The following is a 21801-nucleotide window of genomic DNA, read 5'->3' on the forward strand; positions in this document are numbered from 1 at the left end:
GTGCCTTTAATCCTGGCGGTTGGGAGGCAAAGGCCAGCAGATCTCTCAGTTAAGGCCAGCTTAGTCTCCAGAGACATTTCCAGGCCAGCCAGGGCTATACAGAGAACCCCTGTCTTGAAAAACAAAACAAAACCAAAAGCTAAAATCACAAAATTTTAAAAAAAAATCATAATGTGAATTAAGCCAATCGCGGTCTAAAATTCTGTAGATTTAAAAAGAGATATAATAAAATGGTGTGGTGTTCTGATGAAGGGCTTAGAGAAGGAAGCAGGATTTTTTTTTTGTTTGTTTGTTTGTTTCCTTCTAGTGAGAGTGTTCTCTCAAGAGGCGAAAGCATTCAGATTTAAAAAATAACCATGCCTTAGCCTAAAAATGAGGATCAGAGGATGAGCTAAATATTTAAGCCTTAACGCATGAGCAGTAGTGTGAGGGCAGGAAGTGACGAATCGAACCACCTTCCTGCTGCTCCCCCAGAGCCCATTTCTGTTTTCAGTTCTCATACTTGCCTCTGCAGTGGCATCTTCTACACCTGTGCCATTACTCCTGGACTTACCAGCCGTTCGTTTTTACAGTGAAATGTAAGAGCTTAGCTCATTGACAGATGCGCACCTTGTCTCACTCTGCTTCATGTTTTTTCTTTGGGTGGTTTTTTTTTGGGGGGGAGGGGCACGGGGATCGTGAGTGTCTCACTTTATGTCTGGCTTGGAACTTACTGTGTAGACCAGGCTGGCCTCAGGAGCATAACTTTTACCAGTTGTTTTTTTTTATACACTAGGTAATATTCTTAGCACCTGTGGCTCTTGGATCAGTTGTCTTATTGATTTCCAACCTCCGTTTTTTTTTTTTTTTTCTAGTTTGTTTCTGAATTCATGCTGACTGACGATGCCATTATTTATTTACTAACAAATTTAATGTGTGTGAGTGCTTTGGTGGTGTGTGTGTCTGTGTGCATGTGTGTAAAGGCTAGAGGAGTCTGCTCTGCTCTCTCATGCTCTCCTTCAGTCTGTTGAGATGGGATCTCACACTGACTGAATGCGGAGCGAGGCTGGTGGCTGGCAAGCCCCTTGATCTCCTGTCTGTGCCTGCCATAGTCTTGGGGTCACGGGCACGTGTGTAGTTACGCCCAGCTTTTTGTGTAGAGGTGAGCTCAGTTCCTCATCCTTGTGCACCGAGAGCTCTTCTCTCTAGCTCTATGCTGTGACTTTTACAAAAGTGAAGGCTTAGAACACAAACTACTCTTTTTGTAATTGTGGTAAATCCTGCAGTCCCCCATGATTTTGTTGATAGAATGATTCTAAATATAGAAAAACGATAACGCTCCTAGTGTTATAACTTTTCAATACCTTGGGGGGAAAAATCTGTTGAATATCTCGCTTTGGAAGACAGAAATGGCCAACCCTGGACCTTTGCCATTAGCTATTTCACCCTGTTATATGTGATGTCATTCCATAAATGCACTCATTTATGCGAGACAGCTCTGGGGTTTTCTTGAAAAAACATAGTGCCTTTGACCACTGGACACCCTGCAAAGGCCCATGGGGACTTGTGAAGAAATCCCAGGATTTGCTTTGGAGGCTGGACTGGATCCGAGAGATGTTGTGATAGGGCTGTTGGTGGAGAAGGGTTGAGGTGATTGACTATGGCTGGATCATCATTCTACACTGTTGAAGATTTGAGGGCCCTCCTCCCCACATTCCTGCAGCCTACCTTCCTACACACTTCTCTCCAAGCTTTTGCTTGCAGACTGAAGCTTGGGACACAATTTTGTCATATGAGGGACGAAATGACAAGATCCATGGAGTTAGATTATTTGTACTAAAACTTTAATTGTGTGAGTGTTTTGCCTACATAGACGTATGTGCACCATGCGCATGGCTGATTCTCGTGGAAGCCAGGGGAGGGTGTCTGACACCCCCCTCACCGGGAGTGGAATTTCAGATGGTTTATGAGCTACCATGTTGGTTGCTGAGAATTGAGCCCAGGTCCTCTGGGAGAGCAGCAAGTCCTCAATTGCCGAGCCATCCCTCCTAGCTCACAGATAAAAGTCAGTTCACTTTTGCCTCTTCCTGGGGAAGCCGGGTGGCTGAGATGAGCCCATCTCGATGATGATGGTGCTTCCTTCTTTCATTCTCCTTCTTGCAGGCAAAGCTTGAATGTTCATCATTTTAAGCACCCGAATGCACAGACACACACATGCACGTGGGCACGCATCCTCACACACACACTGGAGAGAAAGCACACATCGTGTCATCACTGTGTGTGCCGTGAAAATGAAGGCCAGAGGGGCCATGAAAACATGTCTCTAGACCCTCATGTTCCATGCTGCTGAGTAGGAAGCCCAGGGCTCTCTGCTGCCAGCCCAGTTCTCCCCTCTGACCCTAAAACTGTGTGCAGTAGGTGGTTCCAGAATTTCTAGAATTACAGGAAAGGTGAAGGACGGGGACAGATTTTACCTGAGTCCCCTGCCTGCAGGAGGTGCAAGAGAGGGAAAGTGCAAGCAGGAGGCCTTCGCATCTAGAGGTAGGATGCGTCCCAGATGAGAAATATGTGTAAGCCGTGCTACAGTTGTGTTGAAAATTTATCCTTGAGGGACTGTGGTATTTATACTAGAAAGCCTTGGAATGTCTTCTGTTTTATGAAATTGACTGTAAAACACGTGATTTTTTAAAAAAATTTTTTAAAAAAATAATACTTTCTAACCCTCGAGATTTTCATAGTATGCGTTTCGACCACATCTACCTCCAGCCCCTCCCAGATTTCCCCCGAAATATCTCTGCCCCAACTTCATTAATTTCCTCTTCTTCCTCTTTAGTTAATAGCCTACCAAGTCCTACTGCTGGGCATGAATGTGGGGCTCTGACTTGGTCCCCCAGCAGCCAGATGGGCGGCGTAATGATCCCTCGCCGAACCGTTCTGGAATTGTGACTGGCTTGGTGTTGTGTGGGTTCAGTGAGTTCATGAATGCAGCAGGCACGCCATGTGCAGAAGACAGTATCTCACAGCTCTGCTTCCCATCTTCTGGCCCTCACTGTCTTTCTACCCCCTCTCTCATGATGTTCCCCGAGCCTTGCGTCAGGAGTGTAGATGTCCCATTCAGGTTTGAGCACTCAGCACACAAACTTGCTGGCTAGAGCCAGTGTGTAGTTCAGAGGACACGTACGCACGCTGAAGAGCTAGCTTCTTTTCAGTCTGTGTTCCTTCTTGCCTTTCAGATACAGGAGTGGCCACCCCTTCACCCAGTTCTCCCCGGGGAACTGTTTAAAGATTGGCCCTCTGGATTCTGAATGGAGGCTTTGCTCCAAGGCACGTGACAGGCTGTCTGTAAACAGTAAATGCAGATAAAACTGCTTCTATTTACCAGCAATTTCTGGTATTGACTGTTCCCAGGTTTTTGCTAAAGAAATATTTATATGATTTGGCCCTTATTATTATTATTATTATTTTTCTGACTGATGGTAGAATTTGGATTCCTGTGATTTTTGTGAGAGGAGGAATGTGGTGATATTTTAGAAGTGAGCTGGGCCAGAGAGGGGGAAATGTGTAATTTCTGAGAGCAGTGGGCAGTTAAGACTTTGCATGGAACAGATTTTAATATGACCTTTTTTAATCCACATTGGTAAGAAGTTGGCTTAAATTGAACCTGTACACATAGCTCCTTGGGTTTTTGCATCTGTGCATCAAGATGGCAGGCACCCTCTCTCAGTTTTCATTTTCTGGTGTTCTGTGTACACGCTGGTGCTAAGGGATTCCTAGCACATTCTTTTGTTGAATGTTCCAAATGCCCTAAACTACTCAACTTGGTCAGGCCCCCATTTTCACTGTTCTCTGTTTGTTGGAATTTGCTCTGCTCAATAACTTGGAGGTTCTTTCTCATTTAGTTATATCTTGTTTTTCAAAGGATGGAATTCTGTGTTTTTGTTTCAGACCCAATGTCTGTGGATCGCGTTATAATGCGTACTGTTGTCCTGGATGGAAAACCCTACCTGGTGGAAATCAGTGTATCGTTCGTAAGTACATAGATAACTTGCCATTTACACGTTACTGTGGCGTTAGTTGCATGGTGATACTTGCTACTGAATAGTGTTAATGTGTTTCTAGCTCAGCCTTCTGGCCTTAAGAGTTTCCTATTTTTTCCTGAATCTCATTTGGGAAACACAATAACTTTCCAAAGCACTGCCCATCTTTAATCAGTGATTTCCTTTAGGACATTCTAAAATCTACAGAATGGAGCCGTGGGGACGCTTTGATTAATGTTGTGTGCTGTTTGCACATGCTGCTCCTGGCTGCTTAGACTGGTGTAATCATGCTAATGGGGTTTTGAACAAAAGCTTCTCATTGCCGACTTCCTCAATGTAATTTCTCCCTGTTTGGCTGTAATATGCCTTGGCCTCCCCAAACCACGTACATTAAAGTCGAGGGCAAATCAGGTTTAACTCTTAGACAAAGAGGAAAGGCAAAGACTTATTTAAATGATCAAAGTCACTGGTGTGGGAGGACACACCACAATCCCAGAACTACAGACACTGAGACAGGAGGATCAAGAGCTTGAGGTCAGCTTGGGCTTAGTAAGACAATGTCTTAAAAAGAAAAAAAAAAAGTCAGGCATGGTGGTATACACTTTAATCCTAGAAGTTGGGAGGCATAGAAGGTTGGTGCTCCGTAAGTTTGAGGTTAGCCTGGTCTATATAGTGAGTTCCAGGCCAACCAAACACACCCACACACACACACCCACACACACACACCCACACACACACACACACACACACACACACACACCACACCACACCACATCAAAAATAAACACAAAAATTTACTAAGGGGATGGGAGTAGGATTTGGAGTTTTCTAAAGAAGCTTGACAGTGGACTCCTTTCCTCCTAGTTCTTTGGAATTTTCTTCGGAATATTATTATTATTATTTATTACAGTTTGCTCACTTTGTATCCCAGCTGTGGTCACTCCCTCGTCCCCTCCCACCTCGTCGCCTTCCCACCCTCTTCTCCCATGCCCGTTCCTCAGTCCACTGATAGGGGAGGTCCTCTTCCCCTTCTGACTCTAGTCAATCAGGTCTCATCAGGACTGGCTGCATTGTCTTCTTCTGTGGCCTGGTGAGGCAGCACCCCCCAGGGGGAGGTGATCAAAGAGCCTGCCACTGAGTTCATGCCAGAGACAGCCCCTGTTCCCCTTCTGCGAAATATTTTTACTAGGCATCAAAACAATGTTGCTGTGATTCTGTGAGCTCATCTGACAAGAGTTCGTCACATCTAGAAAACCTTTTCCCAAGTTTTAGTGCACATTTTCCCCTGTATGTTATTTTAGCCATTTCCATCACGTTTGCCTCTTCCAAGGCTCTTGAGGCAAAAGAGCATACAGTACCAAGAAGTCTAGCAAGTGGTGACCGAATCCTAGTTTGCTGATAACTATAAGTCATCTGCCATTTAATTTGCTCTTCAGGACACTAGCAGAGCATTTGGCTCTGGGTGACGCTGACAATGTGAAGACCTCTCTGTCTGTACAGTCAGCTCTAAGTGGTGGATTCCAGGTTCCACCCCTCGGGCTGTCAGTGTAATTCAGAACAGAGTGACAATTAGATGTTTACAATGAAATCATCTGCCAAAAAAATGTTATAAGTTTTCCATTATTAGATTATAAATTAATATAAAAACAGAGTTCTTGTAAGAGTATAAATGTTTATATTTTTGAGCTATTGGGTCCTCTTGAGTAAGAGAAAGGCAGAGAGCTACCAATATAAATACGGGAGTTGCTGATTTCAAACTAGAGTTTCTGTACTCCAGTAGACTTGCTTTATAGGAGAATACGCGGGGGACAGTGACCCAAGCCCCTCTTCTGAGCACCGAGCCCCCAGTGCCTAGCTGTACGCTGACAGACCTCTGATTTGATTTGCAGCCATTTGCCGGCATTCCTGTGGGGATGGATTCTGCTCGAGGCCAAATATGTGCACTTGCCCGTCCGGTCAGATATCGCCTTCCTGTGGCTCCAGATCCAGTGAGTCTAACATGTCATTATAGACGATATTATTTTATGTGGTTATGCTCCATTTTCCCCTAAAGTTGCTCTTAGGTTTCTTTCTTTGCCTGCGATACATTCCCCCCCTCCCCCCCAATAGAACATCTGCCTTCCCTCCTTTGCCCAGAATTCTTGGAAAGACATTCCTGGACGTAGGCCCCTCCTCCCCTTGCCGACTCTCTATAGGAAAACTGCCTATGGGATGCAGTTGCTAGGAAGAGCATAAAGATGATGGCCTTCTGTCAGCACAGACACGTCACCTCTGTCTCTCTAATGGAAACACTGGGGCAGGTGTTCATGGAAATGATCATATAATGAGCATTTTTGGCTCCAGAAAAACTAGCCATTTTTATTTGTGCTACTGAAATGTAAAGCTGATCTGATGAAAAATTTCTCTGAAACACAAGACACTTGCCTTTCCGTGAGGAAAATGCAAGACTCGGTGACATACAGACATGATGTAAGACATGGTGTTTATTCTGTCTGGCCACATAAGCATCCACAGAGCATGCCAGAGAGCCATTGCCTTCTGGTTTTACTGTTTCCTTTATCTTTCAGTGTGGTTCCCAAAATACTGAAATAGAGAAATGTGGGGGCTGGGAGGCCAGACTTTATCAGTTGTTTAAAAGGTTAATGTTCGTGTCTGTATAAATAGCCTGCAATATCCTAACTATCGCCAAGGCAAAACAAATGTGTATTCGCATCTCATTTCCAGTTTCTGGGGAGAGGAGGTGCGCTCCCCTCACTGCTGTTCCACATTTCACGGGATTGTCAGTGTGTGCAGTGAGTGAGTGTGTTCTTTTTTGTGTGCTGCAAATAGAGACTATACTGTGTCAAGATTCCCCATCTACCGAGAGGCCTCACGTGGAGTTGAGTTTGTAATAAGCCTAGTAGCGGGCTCAGATGAATTGTGTGGTACAGCAGATCTTCATGCTCCCTCATCCTCCTGGGCATTCACAGGGAGCACATGAACTCGGCCTGAAAACGGGTCCACGTTTTTCTGTCCGGGGATGGTCCAGAGCAGAGGAAGTAGGAAGGGCTATGGGGTCAGTGGACACAGAAGCAACTTTCAACCAGTGACAGATGGTAGGCTGTTGGACCAGCTCTCTGGCTTCTATGTCCCCAGTTTAGACAGCTGTGGGATTTGTTCTGCTCTGTCTGCTAAAACTCCTAACCAGGACTCAGCCTGAGCCCATGGGTCGCTTCCTGGAATCACTCCCAAGAAAATTACCTTTGCTGAAATTGTTGTCTAGGAGTCTGCTTCTGGTGGAATCCAAGTAAAGATGGCCTGATATCAAATAAAGCTGATTGTAGATGAGGATAGAAATCCCCCCCTGGCCTGGGACTCTCACTCCACACAGAACATGGCATTTTCTTACTTGATCTCAGCTTGTTTCTGCATGTGCGAGCCCACCCTACCCATCAAGGGCTCTCTCGAGCTGGAGGAACAGAGAGACTGTGAGGTCAACTTGCCATTTCAGGAGCATACAGGGAGTCTCCACCAAAAGACCCCAGACTGCCACCAAAGAGAAACAACCTCACTACTGGAAAGAGCACAGGCATCAAAATAGGAATAAAACCATTCCCTTAGGCTGGCCTCCTATCTCATTATCACTTTACGGGAAGAAGATCACAACCCAGTGTCCAGACAGGAAGTTAATCCAATGAGAATGTGAGTACTCAAGACTTCTCTGTGAGTAAACATCGTGAAATGTGGAAAGGATTTGAACGAGACCAGAGGTGACAACTGAATGGTCCCGGCATGCTTCAAACTAGCCGTGAGGTTGGAGGAAGTATGGCAGGAGGATCCTAGGCCAGACCTATGTTAGAGATCTGAGTCTGAGCCTTGTAGGTGGTGCTTTCTGGAAAGTTTGGATCTCTGTGCTGTCTGGGCACTGGGCAAAGCCCCAGAGCCGTGTGTAGATCAGAGTAGTACCTGGGAGAGACTATTCCTTCATCAAGGTATAATGGAGTCTTAAAAAATTATTGGCTTGGACTCTCTTAGAGTTAATATTGACTTGAACTTGGAAAAAAAACTTGAAGATGGAAATATTTAAAAAATTAAGTGTAGCTGAGGGTGGTCAGACTTTCCTTCTGGTTTTTTTTTTTTTTTTTTTTTTTTTTTTTTTTTTTTGGAACTGTGTTTATGGAATAGTTGTGCTGTGCTACAGACGGCGTGGTCATCCAGTAATAGTCATCGGTGTGTGTAGATCATTTGATAACTCCTTCTAATGGGATTACATCAGTCAGTGAGATGCTTTCATACAATTACCTGTTGCACACTACAGGGGTCAGTTTCCAGGGTATCTAACCCTTGGGCATTGCGATAGGACTCTGTCATGTACAAATATATTCAGTTGTATTCTTAGCTACCATGGGGCACATGCAGCCCACAGGCTGAAGGTTGGACAGATCTGGTTTCTGTCACGTCATCACTCTGTCCTATGAAAAAAAAAATTTTACTTCTTTTGTGGCAGGGTGATGGAGGGCTGGCGGGTTGTGGATCTCTGAGCTCTTATTGTTCTCATGTGATTGAGAAGAGGGCAGAGGAAGCTGTTTTTGCAGGGGGTGTTTGACTTGGTGTCATGTGAAACCAAAATGGGAAAACATCTTTCTACAAGTCTCAAACTACAGCCAGCAAGTCTCATGGGACCAGAAAGATTCAACTTCCCGTAGACCTAGCACAACTTTTGCCACTGGCCACTTAGATACAGGAGCAAAAGAAAGATTAGCTAGACAAAGTCAGAGCTGCGGTTTTTTGTTTATTTTTCTTTCTGGATTATAATTCCAGCTCTGTTTAGGGACATACTTAAGTTTCTGATGCTAAGGTTGGATCCTGAGCAATTTTACTTCGTATGAAATCCTATCATGGTTACTGAATATGTTTACAACTCTCCTTAAATGTGTATGTACACATACATTTGCAAATACCATTCTAGTTTGTAGTAAGAATAGGATTAAGAAGCGTCTCAGGGGGCTGGAGAGTTGGCTCAGCAGTTAAGAGCACTTGTTGCTTTTGCAGACAACTGGGTTCAGTTTTCAGCACCCATATTAGTAACTCATAACTACCTGTAACTCCAGCTCCAGGGGATCTGACACTCTCTTCTGGCCTCTGTGGTGCAGATAAAATACTCACATACATTGAGACAGGAAGAAAGGAAGGAAGATAGGAAGGATGAAAGGAAGAAAGGAAGAAAGGAAGGAAGAAAGAAAGATGTTTCAGAGGGCTGGAGAGATGGCTCAGTGGTTAGGAGCTCTGGCTGTTCTTGCAGAGGATGAAAATGCTTTTCCAAGCACTCTCTCCAGGGGACTCACAACTGTCAGTGACTCCAGTTCCAGGTGAATCCACCCCTTCTTCTGGGCTCCTAAGATGGACCCACACAAATATGTCAGGCACTCACACAGATAGACACACACAGGTACACATAAATAAAATTTGAAACATATAAAAATGGTTTAAGCTATCATAACTAAATATCACAGAACTTTATTTTATGGTTTTAGAAACTGGAAATTGCAGGGTTAGGGCCCTACAAGATTTCACGTCTGATAAGGATATATTTTTCTCTGCATGTTCTCACATGACAATGGGGAAAATAAGTTCCTGGGCCTGGGAATGTCCCAGTTTTGTTTCCCATTGTTCCAATAAAAATACCCTAGAGGATTTATCTGGCTCACAGTCTCAGGCTATGTCCATTGTTACAGGAAGATCAAGGTGGCAGGGTACTGAAGCAAGTAGTCACATCCCATTTGCAGTCAGCTGCTGAGAGCAATAATGGAAAGCATGCAAGTCTGCGCTCTCCTCACTTTCTCCATCTTTAAACAGCCCTGGATGATGCTAGGCAAGGGCTAGCAGTGGACAGTGGACAGCTACTTACCTGCTGAAGAGCTCCTCCATTCTTTCAAGGGTTAGGGTTTGGTTTGTGTATGTGTGTGTGTGTATGTGTGAGTGGGCACGCATGCACACATATGTGTCTGTGTTTGTGTGTTACTGTATTCCTGGGATTAATGCCAAGGGAAGCAGTTTATAAGTTGTGTGGAAGCTGTAGGTTTAGCTTTTGAAGAACTGTGAAACTATTTTTGGACAGTTCCCCCTCCTCTTTTTTTTTTTTTTTTTTTTTTTTGAGATTGTAATACAATTACATCATTTCTCCCTTCCCTTTTCTCCAGCCAAGTGTTCTCATAAGTTCTCTGTTCTCTTTCAGATTCATGGCCTCATTTTTCATTAGTTGGTGTATGTATATATATGTATATGTGTGTGTGTGTGTACATTTTTCTAAATACATAAATACAACCTGCTCAGTCTGTATATGTTACTTATGTATATGGTTTAGGGCTTTAGTGTTATATAACCAATTGGTATGAGTTGCAGTTTTACATTTTCTTCGCCACGTATGAATGACCCATGTTCTGTGTCTTTCCCAGCTCTAAGTGTTGTTTCCATACTTTGTGTCAGCTCTTCTTGTGGTGATCTCTAATCATGTCTTTAATTTGCATTTTCCTGAAGGCTAACAGTGTTGGGCACAATTTCTTGTGTTTATTTCTTGATTGCCCTCTCCTGGGCTCGTTTGCCTTCTGTATGTCTTTGCTAGTGCTTTGCTTTTGTTTGTTATGTCCGGACTCTCTTAGATGATTGGTTTACTACTGTTCTGAGAGCTGTGTGTATGTGCTGCAGATCCGAGCTCTTTCACACATGTGATCTGCAGACATTTCTGCTTGAGCCATTCTCCATAGTTAGCTTTCTCATCATCAGTAGGCTCTTCCACAAAGCGAGATTTTAAAGCTGGTGAACTCTATCGGCCTTTCCTCTGCTCTTTCATGCTTTTGGTGTCCAGTCCAAGGATGCTTTGTAGTCCTTGACCACAGAGATTTTCTCTAACCTGTTTCTCAATGTTTATAGTTTTACATTTACATCTGTGGTTTCTATGGAGATAAATTTTGTGTGAAGTGTGAGGTTGAGGTTAGATTCAGTTGTTACCTGTGGGTGTCCAGTTGCTCCAGCAGAAACCCAAATTCTGTCCTTGGCCATTTAATTTTGTCGTGATTTGGCTCCGAAATATCTTATAAAGGTCAAGAAGATGTTGGGAGTGGTGACAACTTCTCTAAGGAGGGGTCTTCAGGTTGTTGGATGCCCTGAAAGGAGATCATGAAATTATAGCCCCCTTCTTGCAGTCCTTTCTCTCTCGCTCAGAATTGACTCATCTTACCTGTCACATGGTCCTGACATTTTATGCTCCTTTAGGCACAAAGCATTGGGGCCAAGACTGTAAAATGGAATCTCCAAAGCCCTGAGCCAGAGTAAGCCCTCATCCCAATATGGGTTGATTAAATCAAGCATATAATATAGCGATAGAAATCTGACTTAAAAAAAAAATTGTGGGTTTTTTTTTTTTTTTTTTTTTTTTTTTTTTTTTTTTTTTTTTTTTTTTACAGTCAACTGGGTATGTTTTCGTGAGCCTAGGCTCTCTGCTGTTCCATTGATCTATTCTTCCTCCATTATCACACAGGCTTGATCCCTTGACCACATGATAAAATAAGTACATTCTCTTACTTTGCTCTTTCTTTTCAGAATTGTCTTGGCAGCTCTTCATCTGTCCATAATCTTACCTATACCACCAAACCTTTGCAGATTTTGATTGGAATTATATTAAATTTGCATATCCATTTGAGGAGTAATCTCGTAGAAGCCTACCCTCTTCTTCAAGTTCTGTTGTTTTCTGTTTAATTCAATTCCAGTTGAGTCTGGGGACACTTGTCCTCCCAGCATAGATCTGAGAATGTAGGAAGATCAAGGAAGGTTGAGAGTGTGGTACAACCACGTGCCAGAAATGTGACTGGGCTCAGAGGAAGAGACACTTGTGCTGTGGCTACTCTGGGAGGCTTGAGACTGGAAAAAACATTTTAGGAATCTGTAGGGTTTACGCTGACAGGAAGGAGTATCAAAAGGCTGCCCAGACCCTTTAAGCTTGCTGAGTTGTTTTGCTCCCTGCTCAGACTTTATGGGAACATCTATCACAAATGTCACTCAACCTGTCCTTTTCAGAACTTTTTCCAGGTCAGGTAGCTTTTATCTGTTCTTTTTTCGGGGAGGTGCCCTGGTCCTATGCTAAGCTACGTGAGTCTGTAGACACCCAGGGATGTCCATGTACCCAAGGGAATTATGGGTCCAAGTGAAAACTGTTCTTGTCTTGCAGTGACTCAGGTCACCCGGGTGGGTTGCTTGTCTCAGGTGTAAAGTCCAGGAATCGGTCTGGCTATTTCATTTGCCTATTTAGGCTCTTCCCAGTGCTAATATTAGAACACACATTCAGCCTTCAGTTGCTTATTTGAAAGTTGCCCCTAGTGCTCCCCCTGGGGGCTGAGTCTGCCTAGAGGACCATGGCTGATCCTCAGAACTCAGTGTATTCCGAAGGAAGTCATCGCTGAGATGCTGAGATCCAAATGTCAGCCCCGGCATCTTTCCCTTCCTGTGCTGCATGCGTGCCATTCCTTTCTGGTTAGTCATCGTAGTGAGTTTGTACTGTGCTTTCTAGAGAAAGGCTTTTGAGTTCTTCTTGCTACCTTGTCAATGGAAGACGTTCAGTCAGTTTTTGTTGAATGATTGAAAGGACTGACTGATTCTGAAATGAATGCAAAATTTATTTGGGATCTTTTGTGGATACAGGTAAATGTTGATAGTTTCTGTTAGTTCTAAGCTACAGATCCTGGCGTGAAATGGTCTGAGGCTATCTGGCCATCTTTAATGGGACTTTCTCATTGGGGATCTGACTGTACAGGACAGCCTCAGTTTGCATGACCCTTAGACTCTTCCAGTTTTCTGTTTCTGGTAAAATCTCAATATTTGTTCAGTTAAAGCATGTGGGGGTATTTAGCACATCCAGCGAAGGGCACTGCTTCCTATGAGCATGAATAGAACTCTGCTTTTTTGTTGTTGTTGTTTTCATTAGGCAAAATCTTGTCTGCTAATTATGAAACATCTGCGATTCCCGTTTAAATTAGAGAGTAAATTTAGACCAGGCACCAGTGGCAGGATTCAATTCAAATGAAAACCTTTCTACGTGTCTAGGCTTTCTGAACTGTTTCCAGCTTGGGTGGCAAAGGTGAGACCAGGTATCTAGTTTTTTTTTTTTTTTTTTTTTTAATTTATCACAGATCTATGGGTTTGCACCCACCTTCTAAAATAACTTTTGAGACAAAGCATCAGTCTATAGGTTATTGGAGTATACTCTGTCGCCCAGGCTGGCCTTGAACTCATGCCAACACTCCATTCTCCAGCCTCAGGCTACCTGGTGCTGGGTGTTTCAGAGATAAGCCACATGCCAGGGTCACTCCCACTTTTAAAGGAACGATTTCCCCTTAAGCTCTAAAATGCAACGCTGCCTGTGTGACCACTGGACTCACAATGCCTTTCAGCCTTCCAAGTATTGTAGGGTGGTTTTGTTTTTTAAAGAGAAAGACTATTTTTAACCTGGAAAAGCTTCAACTGGAGAGAGAGGGTTTACGGAAATGAAAGCCATATCAGAGGAGGCTTTTGATGTGTCAGGTTTCAATGCACATGGAACCGTTCTTCCTGGAAAGGAGATTTTATTCCGACTTCCAATTTGAAGAAGTAACTGGGAAACCACTGTGCAAGCCACTGGTCATCCTTTTCTTTTTCTGTTTGAAATCTCAAAGTAACTAAGTGGCTTTGTTGCTCATGTGGGAATGGAAATCAGGTCTTGGCATGAACCACTTTAATTGAAATCAGTTTGTGCACTGAGTTTGCTCTAAGGATGACGTAATTTCCTGCCTTTTCCCAGCCCTTTCTGTTTTTCTAAGATAGGATGGAACTAAGCATAGCACCAAATTTTAAAGCAATTGTGCACCATTTCCTGACCCACTTAGAATTGTATCCAAAGTTTTAGCCACATTTTTTCCCCCTTTATGTACTGTAGATAGCTTTAGAGCGTTTGGATGAGATGTTTTATTTTGGTTGGTTGCTTGCTTGCTTTATTCGAAACAGGGTTTCTCTGTGAGTAGCTTTGGCTGTCCTGGAACTCACTCTGTAGAGCAGTCTGGCCTCTGGAGTGCTGGGATTAAAGACGTGAGCCACCATTTTCTGTCTAGCTGAGAGGTTTAATGGAGCCTAAAGTAGCAGTTTGTGTGGATGGTTTTCTTGATGACTGCAGCAGTGCTTCAAGGTGTGTGTGCGGAGCTACTAGCTTTTGTAGATGGAGGGAAAAAGATAAAACATGTTTGAATAATCCTCTGCTTAGGGCTGCTTTTTAGCCTCGGCTGCTCTCATCGCCATGACTAGGTAGCGTGAGCTAAGCAAAGGCAAGTAATTGTGTTGCTGTGGGCACATTGAGGGACGTAATTCATAGTCACGGCCTTTCTACTCTCAAGAAAAATGAGTCATGGAAAGAAGAAACAAGAAAAGTACAGACAGACAGACTGACACACACACACACACACACACACACACACACATACACACACACTCATAGAGGGTTTCACCTTAACCATCTCCCAACAGAAGAGGGAACAGAAGTCATGGAAGAGACATTTCAAAGGTCCTGGAATCAAATGGGATTTGCCAGGAACTTTCGTTTGGGCCCCAGGCAGGTAGAGGCAAAGAAACAAAAGAGGTTAGGAGGGGGTTCCACGAAGAGACCAGCTCAGAGTGTCTGGCACTCCACATGACACATAGTAGGTATTCAGATGAACTTGTTGAGGGAGTGGATGATGGGTTCACAGATCAGCGGCTTGAGTTCCAGAAGCTCTGCTGGGTGCTTGCAGCCCGGCTGAAGAGGCCTTGAGTGCTGGGAGGCGGTATTCCAGGAAGAGTGCAAGATTCCTAAAAAGGCAGCTCACTTTCAACTTGACTTCTCCTCTCTTTGTCTAAGAGGGTGTAGTAAGAACAGGAGTTTGAATTTTCCTTTTCCTGCAGTCAGGATAGATTGACCTCAGAGCATTTGTAGCTCATTAGACTAATGGCCTGGGTTTTTTCCCCACCATAGTGGTGAGGCTGGCTGTGGGGAGGACTTTGCTTTACTCTGGGGAGAAGGTTTGGCCTGTGCATTCTGGGAAGGCATCTTAAGAAAGAGCACAGCCCTTGGTCCCAGCTCCTGCTCAGATGGACAGCCTTATGTTCCCTGGTGTACCTGTCCCCCTGGGAATTGACTCCCTCATGTAGGGCACGCCAGAATCAGCCAAACCGCCAGTGCCCAGCCGTGGCCTCTCATGTAGAGATGTGTCCACAGGACTCATGACTCCCTTAGCGAAGGCTTTAGTCCTCTTTAGGTACAGGTACGGTGGTTTCAATGTCTAGAGACTAGGGACCAGCTGGACCTTTTGAAAGTGCTATCAGTATAAGGCAGTCTGCAGGCTAAGGACTGAGCGTGTCCTCGCTGACCATTGTCACCTTTCATAGGAGAGTCTACCAGACATTCCTACGACTCTGCTTCTAGTCACTGCCTCAGGTCTGTTGGTGTCCACTCATAATCTAGGGGTTGGGCATGCACATTTCTACAGGTGAGAATGTGACATGGAACAGATTTGAAGTATTGATGGTGTTTAGTTCAAGGTTACGGTTTAAATGAGCAGCTCTCCTGAGTTCAATCCGCTCAGCACCCCAACTCTCCACCCATCAAACATTCTGGCTACTTAGTGCATCTAGCATGTCCCTTCACACTACCACCAAAACAGAACCAAAACCAGTGGAATTTATTACTTTGGCTATTTCCCTGGCCAGATATTTTGGACTCTGAATCTTTTCACAAAAATCATTGCTGCCTTGACCTGGTCATGTGCTGTCACTCAGACGCTCCTTTCTTATTGGTATAAATCACAGAGATGACACTGAACTGTAAGTTCTGCTAAATTAGGGAAGTCATTTAGCCCCATTAAAGCAAATGCCAAAGAAAACCATTGCACCGTAAGTGGTTTTATATGTAACATAACGAGCCCTGATAATTAGGACCCTTCTGCTCTCCGCATGATGAATTATTTTATTTTCACGTCAAATAGCTACAAATCATCTCTGGGGAACTGTTGCCGTCTAGGCAGTCAAACTGCAAAACTAAGTCCTTCTTCCCTTTTTGTTCCTAGTACAACACTGTAGCATTCGCTGCATGAACGGAGGCAGCTGCAGCGATGACCACTGTCTGTGCCAGAAGGGATACGTTGGCACGCACTGTGGACAGCGTAAGTATGCCTTGCGGTCGACGTTGGCCGTGTGTGGACCTGGGGAATTCCGAGGCAGGTGCTGGGAACTTTCTTTGGCCATCCAGGCCACCACATTTACCGGGACGCCTAGGGACCAGTTCTTCATCCTGAGGGTTGATGGGAACCTGTCTGAGCTACTTGCTTTTCATTTGCCTTTACCACATGCCTTGCCTCAAGCCTTAGACTTATAGGCACAGAATTCTTCTTCTTCTTCTTTTTTTAATTGAAAATTGTTTAATTCACAAACTACACACTCTACCCTCTCCAGTTGTGGGGCTTTATAACCTTGTCTTATCTACCAGATTGTGCAACCATCACTGTAAGCCAGTTTTAGAAACTCCCACACTGCTGTGTGACAAGAATAGTTCACCTTTGTGCAGCTCAACTTGAAGAGAGGAGAGAGTCCAGGCAGCCCAGGGGATTCTTGGGCCTTGTGCTGAGGGATATGTAGGAGTTTGCTCATCCAGTGGTGAGTCAGAAGCGTTTAAGTGGTCCAGTGTAATGAAGCACTATTCAGGACACACTGTGAGCAAGGGCCAGAGCAGGGGCCTTGTTAAGGCCAGCAGTGAAATGCGGAGCGGGTGGTGAGAGGGAAACACGGTCAGACAGGAAACCGTGGGCCAAGTATTTTTATGTTCACTCTTCCTTGCAAGTCAGACAGAAGAGAGTGAAAGGATAACAAAATAACAGCGAACTACGCTACTGAGGCACTTACTGTTCCTCACTATGTGGCAGGGATGTTTTAAATTTGGGGCTGCCACAGTTCTGGAGGTACCGGCATCTGCCACCAAGCCTGGTGTCCTGAGTTCAATCCCTGGGAGCCACTTGATGGAAAGAGGGAACCAACTCACTCACTCACACACTCACTCATCTACTCCCTCAGTCTCACTCACACACTCGTTCACACACTCACACACTCACTCATGCTCGTACACTCACGCACAAACACTACACAATCACTCATGCACACATCCATACATTCACACTCATCCCGTCACTCACACACACTCAGTCACACACATGCTCACATCCTCACTCGCACGCTGCTCAGTCAATAAATGTAACAAAATTCTCAACCTGTATTTAAAAAAACAACTGTTTGAGTTGGAAGGGGTCCGGCCGTCCTGCCTCTAACAGTTGGGGAGGTCGGGGCTCAGACGTGTCAGTGATTTCTCCGAGGATCACAGGCAGTAAGAAGCAGGGTTGGGAATCGAGCTCCAGTGGCCCGACTTCACAGTCTTGTGTTAGCACTATGAAATACTAGCTCCATCCACTTCATTTACAAGATTTGCGGTGAGACTGATCTGTCTGGATGGGAAAAATGGGAAGCAGGAGGAGGAAGGCTGGGCGTGGCTGCAGCAGGAGAGGTGGGGACGGAGGCCTGGCCTTCAGAACCGGGGCGAGGGAGCTGCAGGCATCTCTCTCTGTATCTCCCTGATTGACTTTAGCCCAAAGCCCGGAATAGATGGATGCTGACGCACGCAACCTGGAAAACCTTTCTTGAACGTCAGCGTCCTCTTCTGTGAAAGGCGAGAGCTGCTTAAGCAGTTTCTCCTTTTTGTTTTCTGCTTCTGAGTAGCAGGAAAACTCAGAATAACATGTTTCTTCTGCCCTGATTGTGAGTTGAGAGGCAAAGAAGAGGGATGGGCACTTAGAACCCTCTCTAGGGTGAGAGAGAGACTCATCTTAATGTTCGGCACTGAAAAGTACATGAGTTCAGGCTTTGCAGGGCAGAGCAGATGAAGAGATGAACAGGTAACTCACTGGATCCAAACAAAACCCCACGGAGAACAAAAGGGAGAGGAAGGGGGAGTATGAAGGGATGGGTTTCAGATTACCACATTGGAACTCAAGGCAGGAACTCAAGTCAGGAATGTGTAAGCAGGAACCGAAGTAGAGAACACTGCTCCCTGGCTTGCTCCCTCTGGCTTGCTCAGCCTGCTTTCACCTGTTCTGGGACAGTCACCACAGTGAGCTGGACCCTCCCCCATCAATCATGAATCAAGGAAGTCCCCTACAGACTGGCCTTCAGGCAATCTGTTGGAGGCCCTTTTTCTAAACGAAGGCTCCCCTTTCCAGAGAGCTCTAGCTTGGGTCAAGTTGACAAAAAGCCAACCGGCACAGGGAAGCACCCACCCCACCCACGAAGATGCTTTCACTGAGGTCAGGCATGCAGGAGTTAGAGGAAAGAACGCAGGGAGGGCCAAGTCAGTACTTGAGATCTCAGTTCTGAGGGTCGTGGTTTTTTGGGGGGTGGGGCGGGAGGACTAACGTGTTCCCTAGTTTTTCAGGACTTCCCCTACTAGTAGACTGCATTGCACTCTGAGTATAGTGCTCAAAGGGCTGAATCCCAGTATTAACATTTGGTCACTTGCACTTTATGGGGCTGTCAGCAAGGGCCTGAGTTGCGCCTCAGGGAAGCGCTCTCAAAATGCAGCCTTCGTCATGAGCAAGAGTCCATTTGCTCACATGCAGTTTGCATCTGCTGGAGCCAGTCAGAAACCATGGCCTCAGATGCCTAACTGAGAACGGTTCTCAGGGGCTGCGCATGATGAGACCCTAAGGGACAGGGGCACCTGTTCGGGGAGCGTCCTCCTCTGGTGATCCGCCCCTATGGGGTGTCTGTTCAAAGCAAACACTGGAGTCACCATTGACACTGCGCTTGCTCCCCTCGCTGGGGGAGGGGGGAGGGGGCGGAGGCGGGTGTCCCAGAGCAGCACCCTGAGACCTTCTCTTCTTTTCTCGCAGCTGTTTGTGAAAGTGGCTGTCTCAACGGCGGGAGGTGCGTGGCCCCAAACCGGTGTGCGTGCACGTACGGCTTTACTGGACCCCAGTGCGAAAGAGGTAAAGTGATTTTTTTAAGTGATTTGTATAAGGGAGTTCTGGTGGCCAATCTGTCCGTGGTTTACACTGGCACTGAGTGCGGGAGCGACTTCCTGAAGCTGGCTGGGCGTTAGGGCTTCTCTGAAGTGTCACCGAGGAGGTCTCCAGGGTGCCAAGATGGTGACTCTGAGTTTGCGTGGTACTCAGCAGTTCTCGGCAGTGGGAGGCAGCATTCTATAATGGGCTTATACATAAGAAGGGCCGGACAGTGACGCAAAGAGTACAGTTTCCATAGTGTTGAAGTATTGGACTGCATGTTAGAGAAATGGTTTCATGTCAGGAACACATACAGAAAGGGAGAAGTTTAGAACGGAAGCACACGTGAAGAGGGATTGGCCCTGGCGGGGGCCGGAGTAACGAGCTGGGAGTTCAGTTTCCTGTGAGGGGGTCTTCTAAGCCGCCGTGCTCATGGATGGGCACTCAGTGCAGCCCAGGCAACCACTCTCTCTTTCACGTCCAAAACGACCAAAGCTCAGCGGTGTTCAAGGGTGGTGTCAAGGCCGAAAGTATCAGTAAGATACTGATACGAAAGAGAAATCCGGCCTGCTTTGCCTAGTTATCACTGCAAACTTATCACTGTGATCTTGAAGTTTGCAGGGAGGCATGATATTCTCAACAAATGTCAGCCTTGTTAATCATTTTGTTCTCCACATTCATAGCCTTTTCCTCGTCATTTCTACTTTTCATTTTCCGTATTTTATTATTGTGTTTTAAAACTGGTATTTCAAAAAAGTTGTCTGTCTCTCTGTGTCGTATTTTCTATGTGCACATGTGGAGCTGGGCGTGATATCACGTGCCTTTCATTTCAGCACCTCGTTTCAGCAGGGAGGCAGAGGTAGGCTGATCTCTGTGAGTTTGAGGCTGGCCTGGTCTATGTAACAAGTTCTAGGACAGCCAGAGCTATATAGAAAAATTCTGTTTAAACAAAATAAAATAAAATAAAATAAAATAAAATAAAATAAAATAAAATAAAATAAAAACAAAATAAAATTCCTCAGAACTTTTTTTTGAAATTATAACGACCACCTTACTTTCAAGTTATATAAGATCTTATTCTAAGATGCGAAGCTGAGATTAAGTGTCATGTGTCCGACGTGTGTCACTTAAGCCGTGTAGCTGAGAGAAACAGAGAGCAATGCAGCATGTGAGAGTTTGTTTATTTTTCAAGTTGTCTCTGTTGAGCTAAATTCAGTTGTTCACTAATAAACCAACGATACATTTGTTATACAGCATTTCTGTTCTTCAGGCCACCCAGAGCGATGCTATGTGATGTGTAATTGGCGTGGCCGTTGGGCTGCATCTTGACATCCTTTTGGAGTCTGTGTTTAAGTGGTTTCACTTTATGACTTGTGCACGTAGATTATTGCCCCGGAGCTAACACACACCCAGTGGCATCCTTAGCAGTAAAGTACGTTTGTAATAGATAGTAGCCTTCTGTGGCCTTGCTGTTCGCGCGGGGAAGAGGCTGTAGATCGGAATTGTTGATTTGCAGCTTGGTGGCCTGTGAAGGGAACTCTTTAGACGTTGCTGCTGAGTTTGCTTCAGAGAGACAATTAATAAAATAAACGTCCTTCTTTGAGCAAAGTGGTCAACAGTTGGCTGCAAAAATAATTGTTTCCCATAGTGGGAGGTACTGATGCCGACAGCCAAAGGAAGGGGTCCTTACATACCCGTTACTGCTCCAACAATTTGATGCTTGCCAAAGATGAAGAAATGGCGTGAATGCACGGAGTTACCGAGTGACTAGTCAAAGCTGTGTGTTTCAATGTGGAGCCTCCAAGTTTGGGATGTGTTTACATAACCTTCCCTGAGGGGGTGCAAGGACTTGGCCACAAAGTGGCAGCGACTGAAGGTGGCAGCATTCCAGAGACTGGGAGAAGTGGAGGCTGGGGACAGGAAGTGGGCTTTCCCCGGCTGTTGCCCTCCATTGTTCTCCCAGGAACAGGCACTGACCTTCAGCGAGGGAAGGGAGACCAGAAAGCCTTTTCTCTCACCACAGAGGAACAGGGAGTACTTTCTTGTTTGCAGAATTTTTCGTCTATAGAATCTTCACTGTTTTGTTCTCTTCTGAAACTCATGTTTCTAAAGAATGTTTGTAACCAGTTATGTATGTGTGGTTTTGTGAATTGCAGATAAATGTATAGCATCTGTCATGACCATCCGTGTGGAAGGAAGGACAGCGTCACCTGATGAGTTGTGTTTAATGGATGACTGCTTTAGGGCAGTGCAGATGGGGAAGGCTTTGCTTATTTCTGTCATAGTGAATAAACAACTAGGTCAATTGCAGCACCATCTTAGTCCTGAAGGTGCAGATGATGTCTGAGGAGTCCTGGTCCTCATCCCTTGGTTTCTCTTAAGTTACAAAAAGGGTTTTGATTAGATATATTCAAAATAATTTCATTATTTTTTAATTGTATCAGATTAAGCAACAAATAAGTATTACGTAATCAAGAAGGACGTTGACTGTAGTGTCTGGTAAATGGGAAAACAATGAACAGAGATACGTACTTATGACAGTCACGGAGCCCTCTCTGGATACAACACTTTATCAAACAAAATAGATGCATTGCTGACTTGCAGGAGCTGTTTGTGGATTCAGGAGTTGCCTGACTTCCTTCCTTCCTTCCTTCCTTCCTTCCTTCCTTCCTTCCTTCCTTCCTTCCTTCCTTCCTTCCCTCCTTTTCATC

General features: G+C 45.0%; 1 protein-coding gene across 1 annotated transcript in view; it reads left to right on the forward strand.

The window, feature by feature from the left end:
• The first annotated feature begins 413 nt into the window (after positions 1-413).
• The window catches only part of Fbn1 (fibrillin 1), a 174654-nt gene continuing 153266 nt past the window's right edge, over positions 414-21801 (forward strand). Inside the window, exons 1-6 of the mRNA XM_055599100.1 lie at positions 414-558; positions 2813-2921; positions 3925-4007; positions 5906-6004; positions 16115-16210; positions 18980-19075. Of these exons, the coding sequence (XP_055455075.1) occupies positions 414-558; positions 2813-2921; positions 3925-4007; positions 5906-6004; positions 16115-16210; positions 18980-19075 (628 nt within the window). The remainder of the gene's footprint in view (positions 559-2812; positions 2922-3924; positions 4008-5905; positions 6005-16114; positions 16211-18979; positions 19076-21801) is intronic.

This window comes from Psammomys obesus, unplaced genomic scaffold, assembly GCF_907164565.1.
Source record: "Psammomys obesus unplaced genomic scaffold, mPsaObe1.curated_primary_1811, whole genome shotgun sequence".
NCBI classification, from domain to species: domain Eukaryota; kingdom Metazoa; phylum Chordata; class Mammalia; order Rodentia; family Muridae; genus Psammomys; species Psammomys obesus.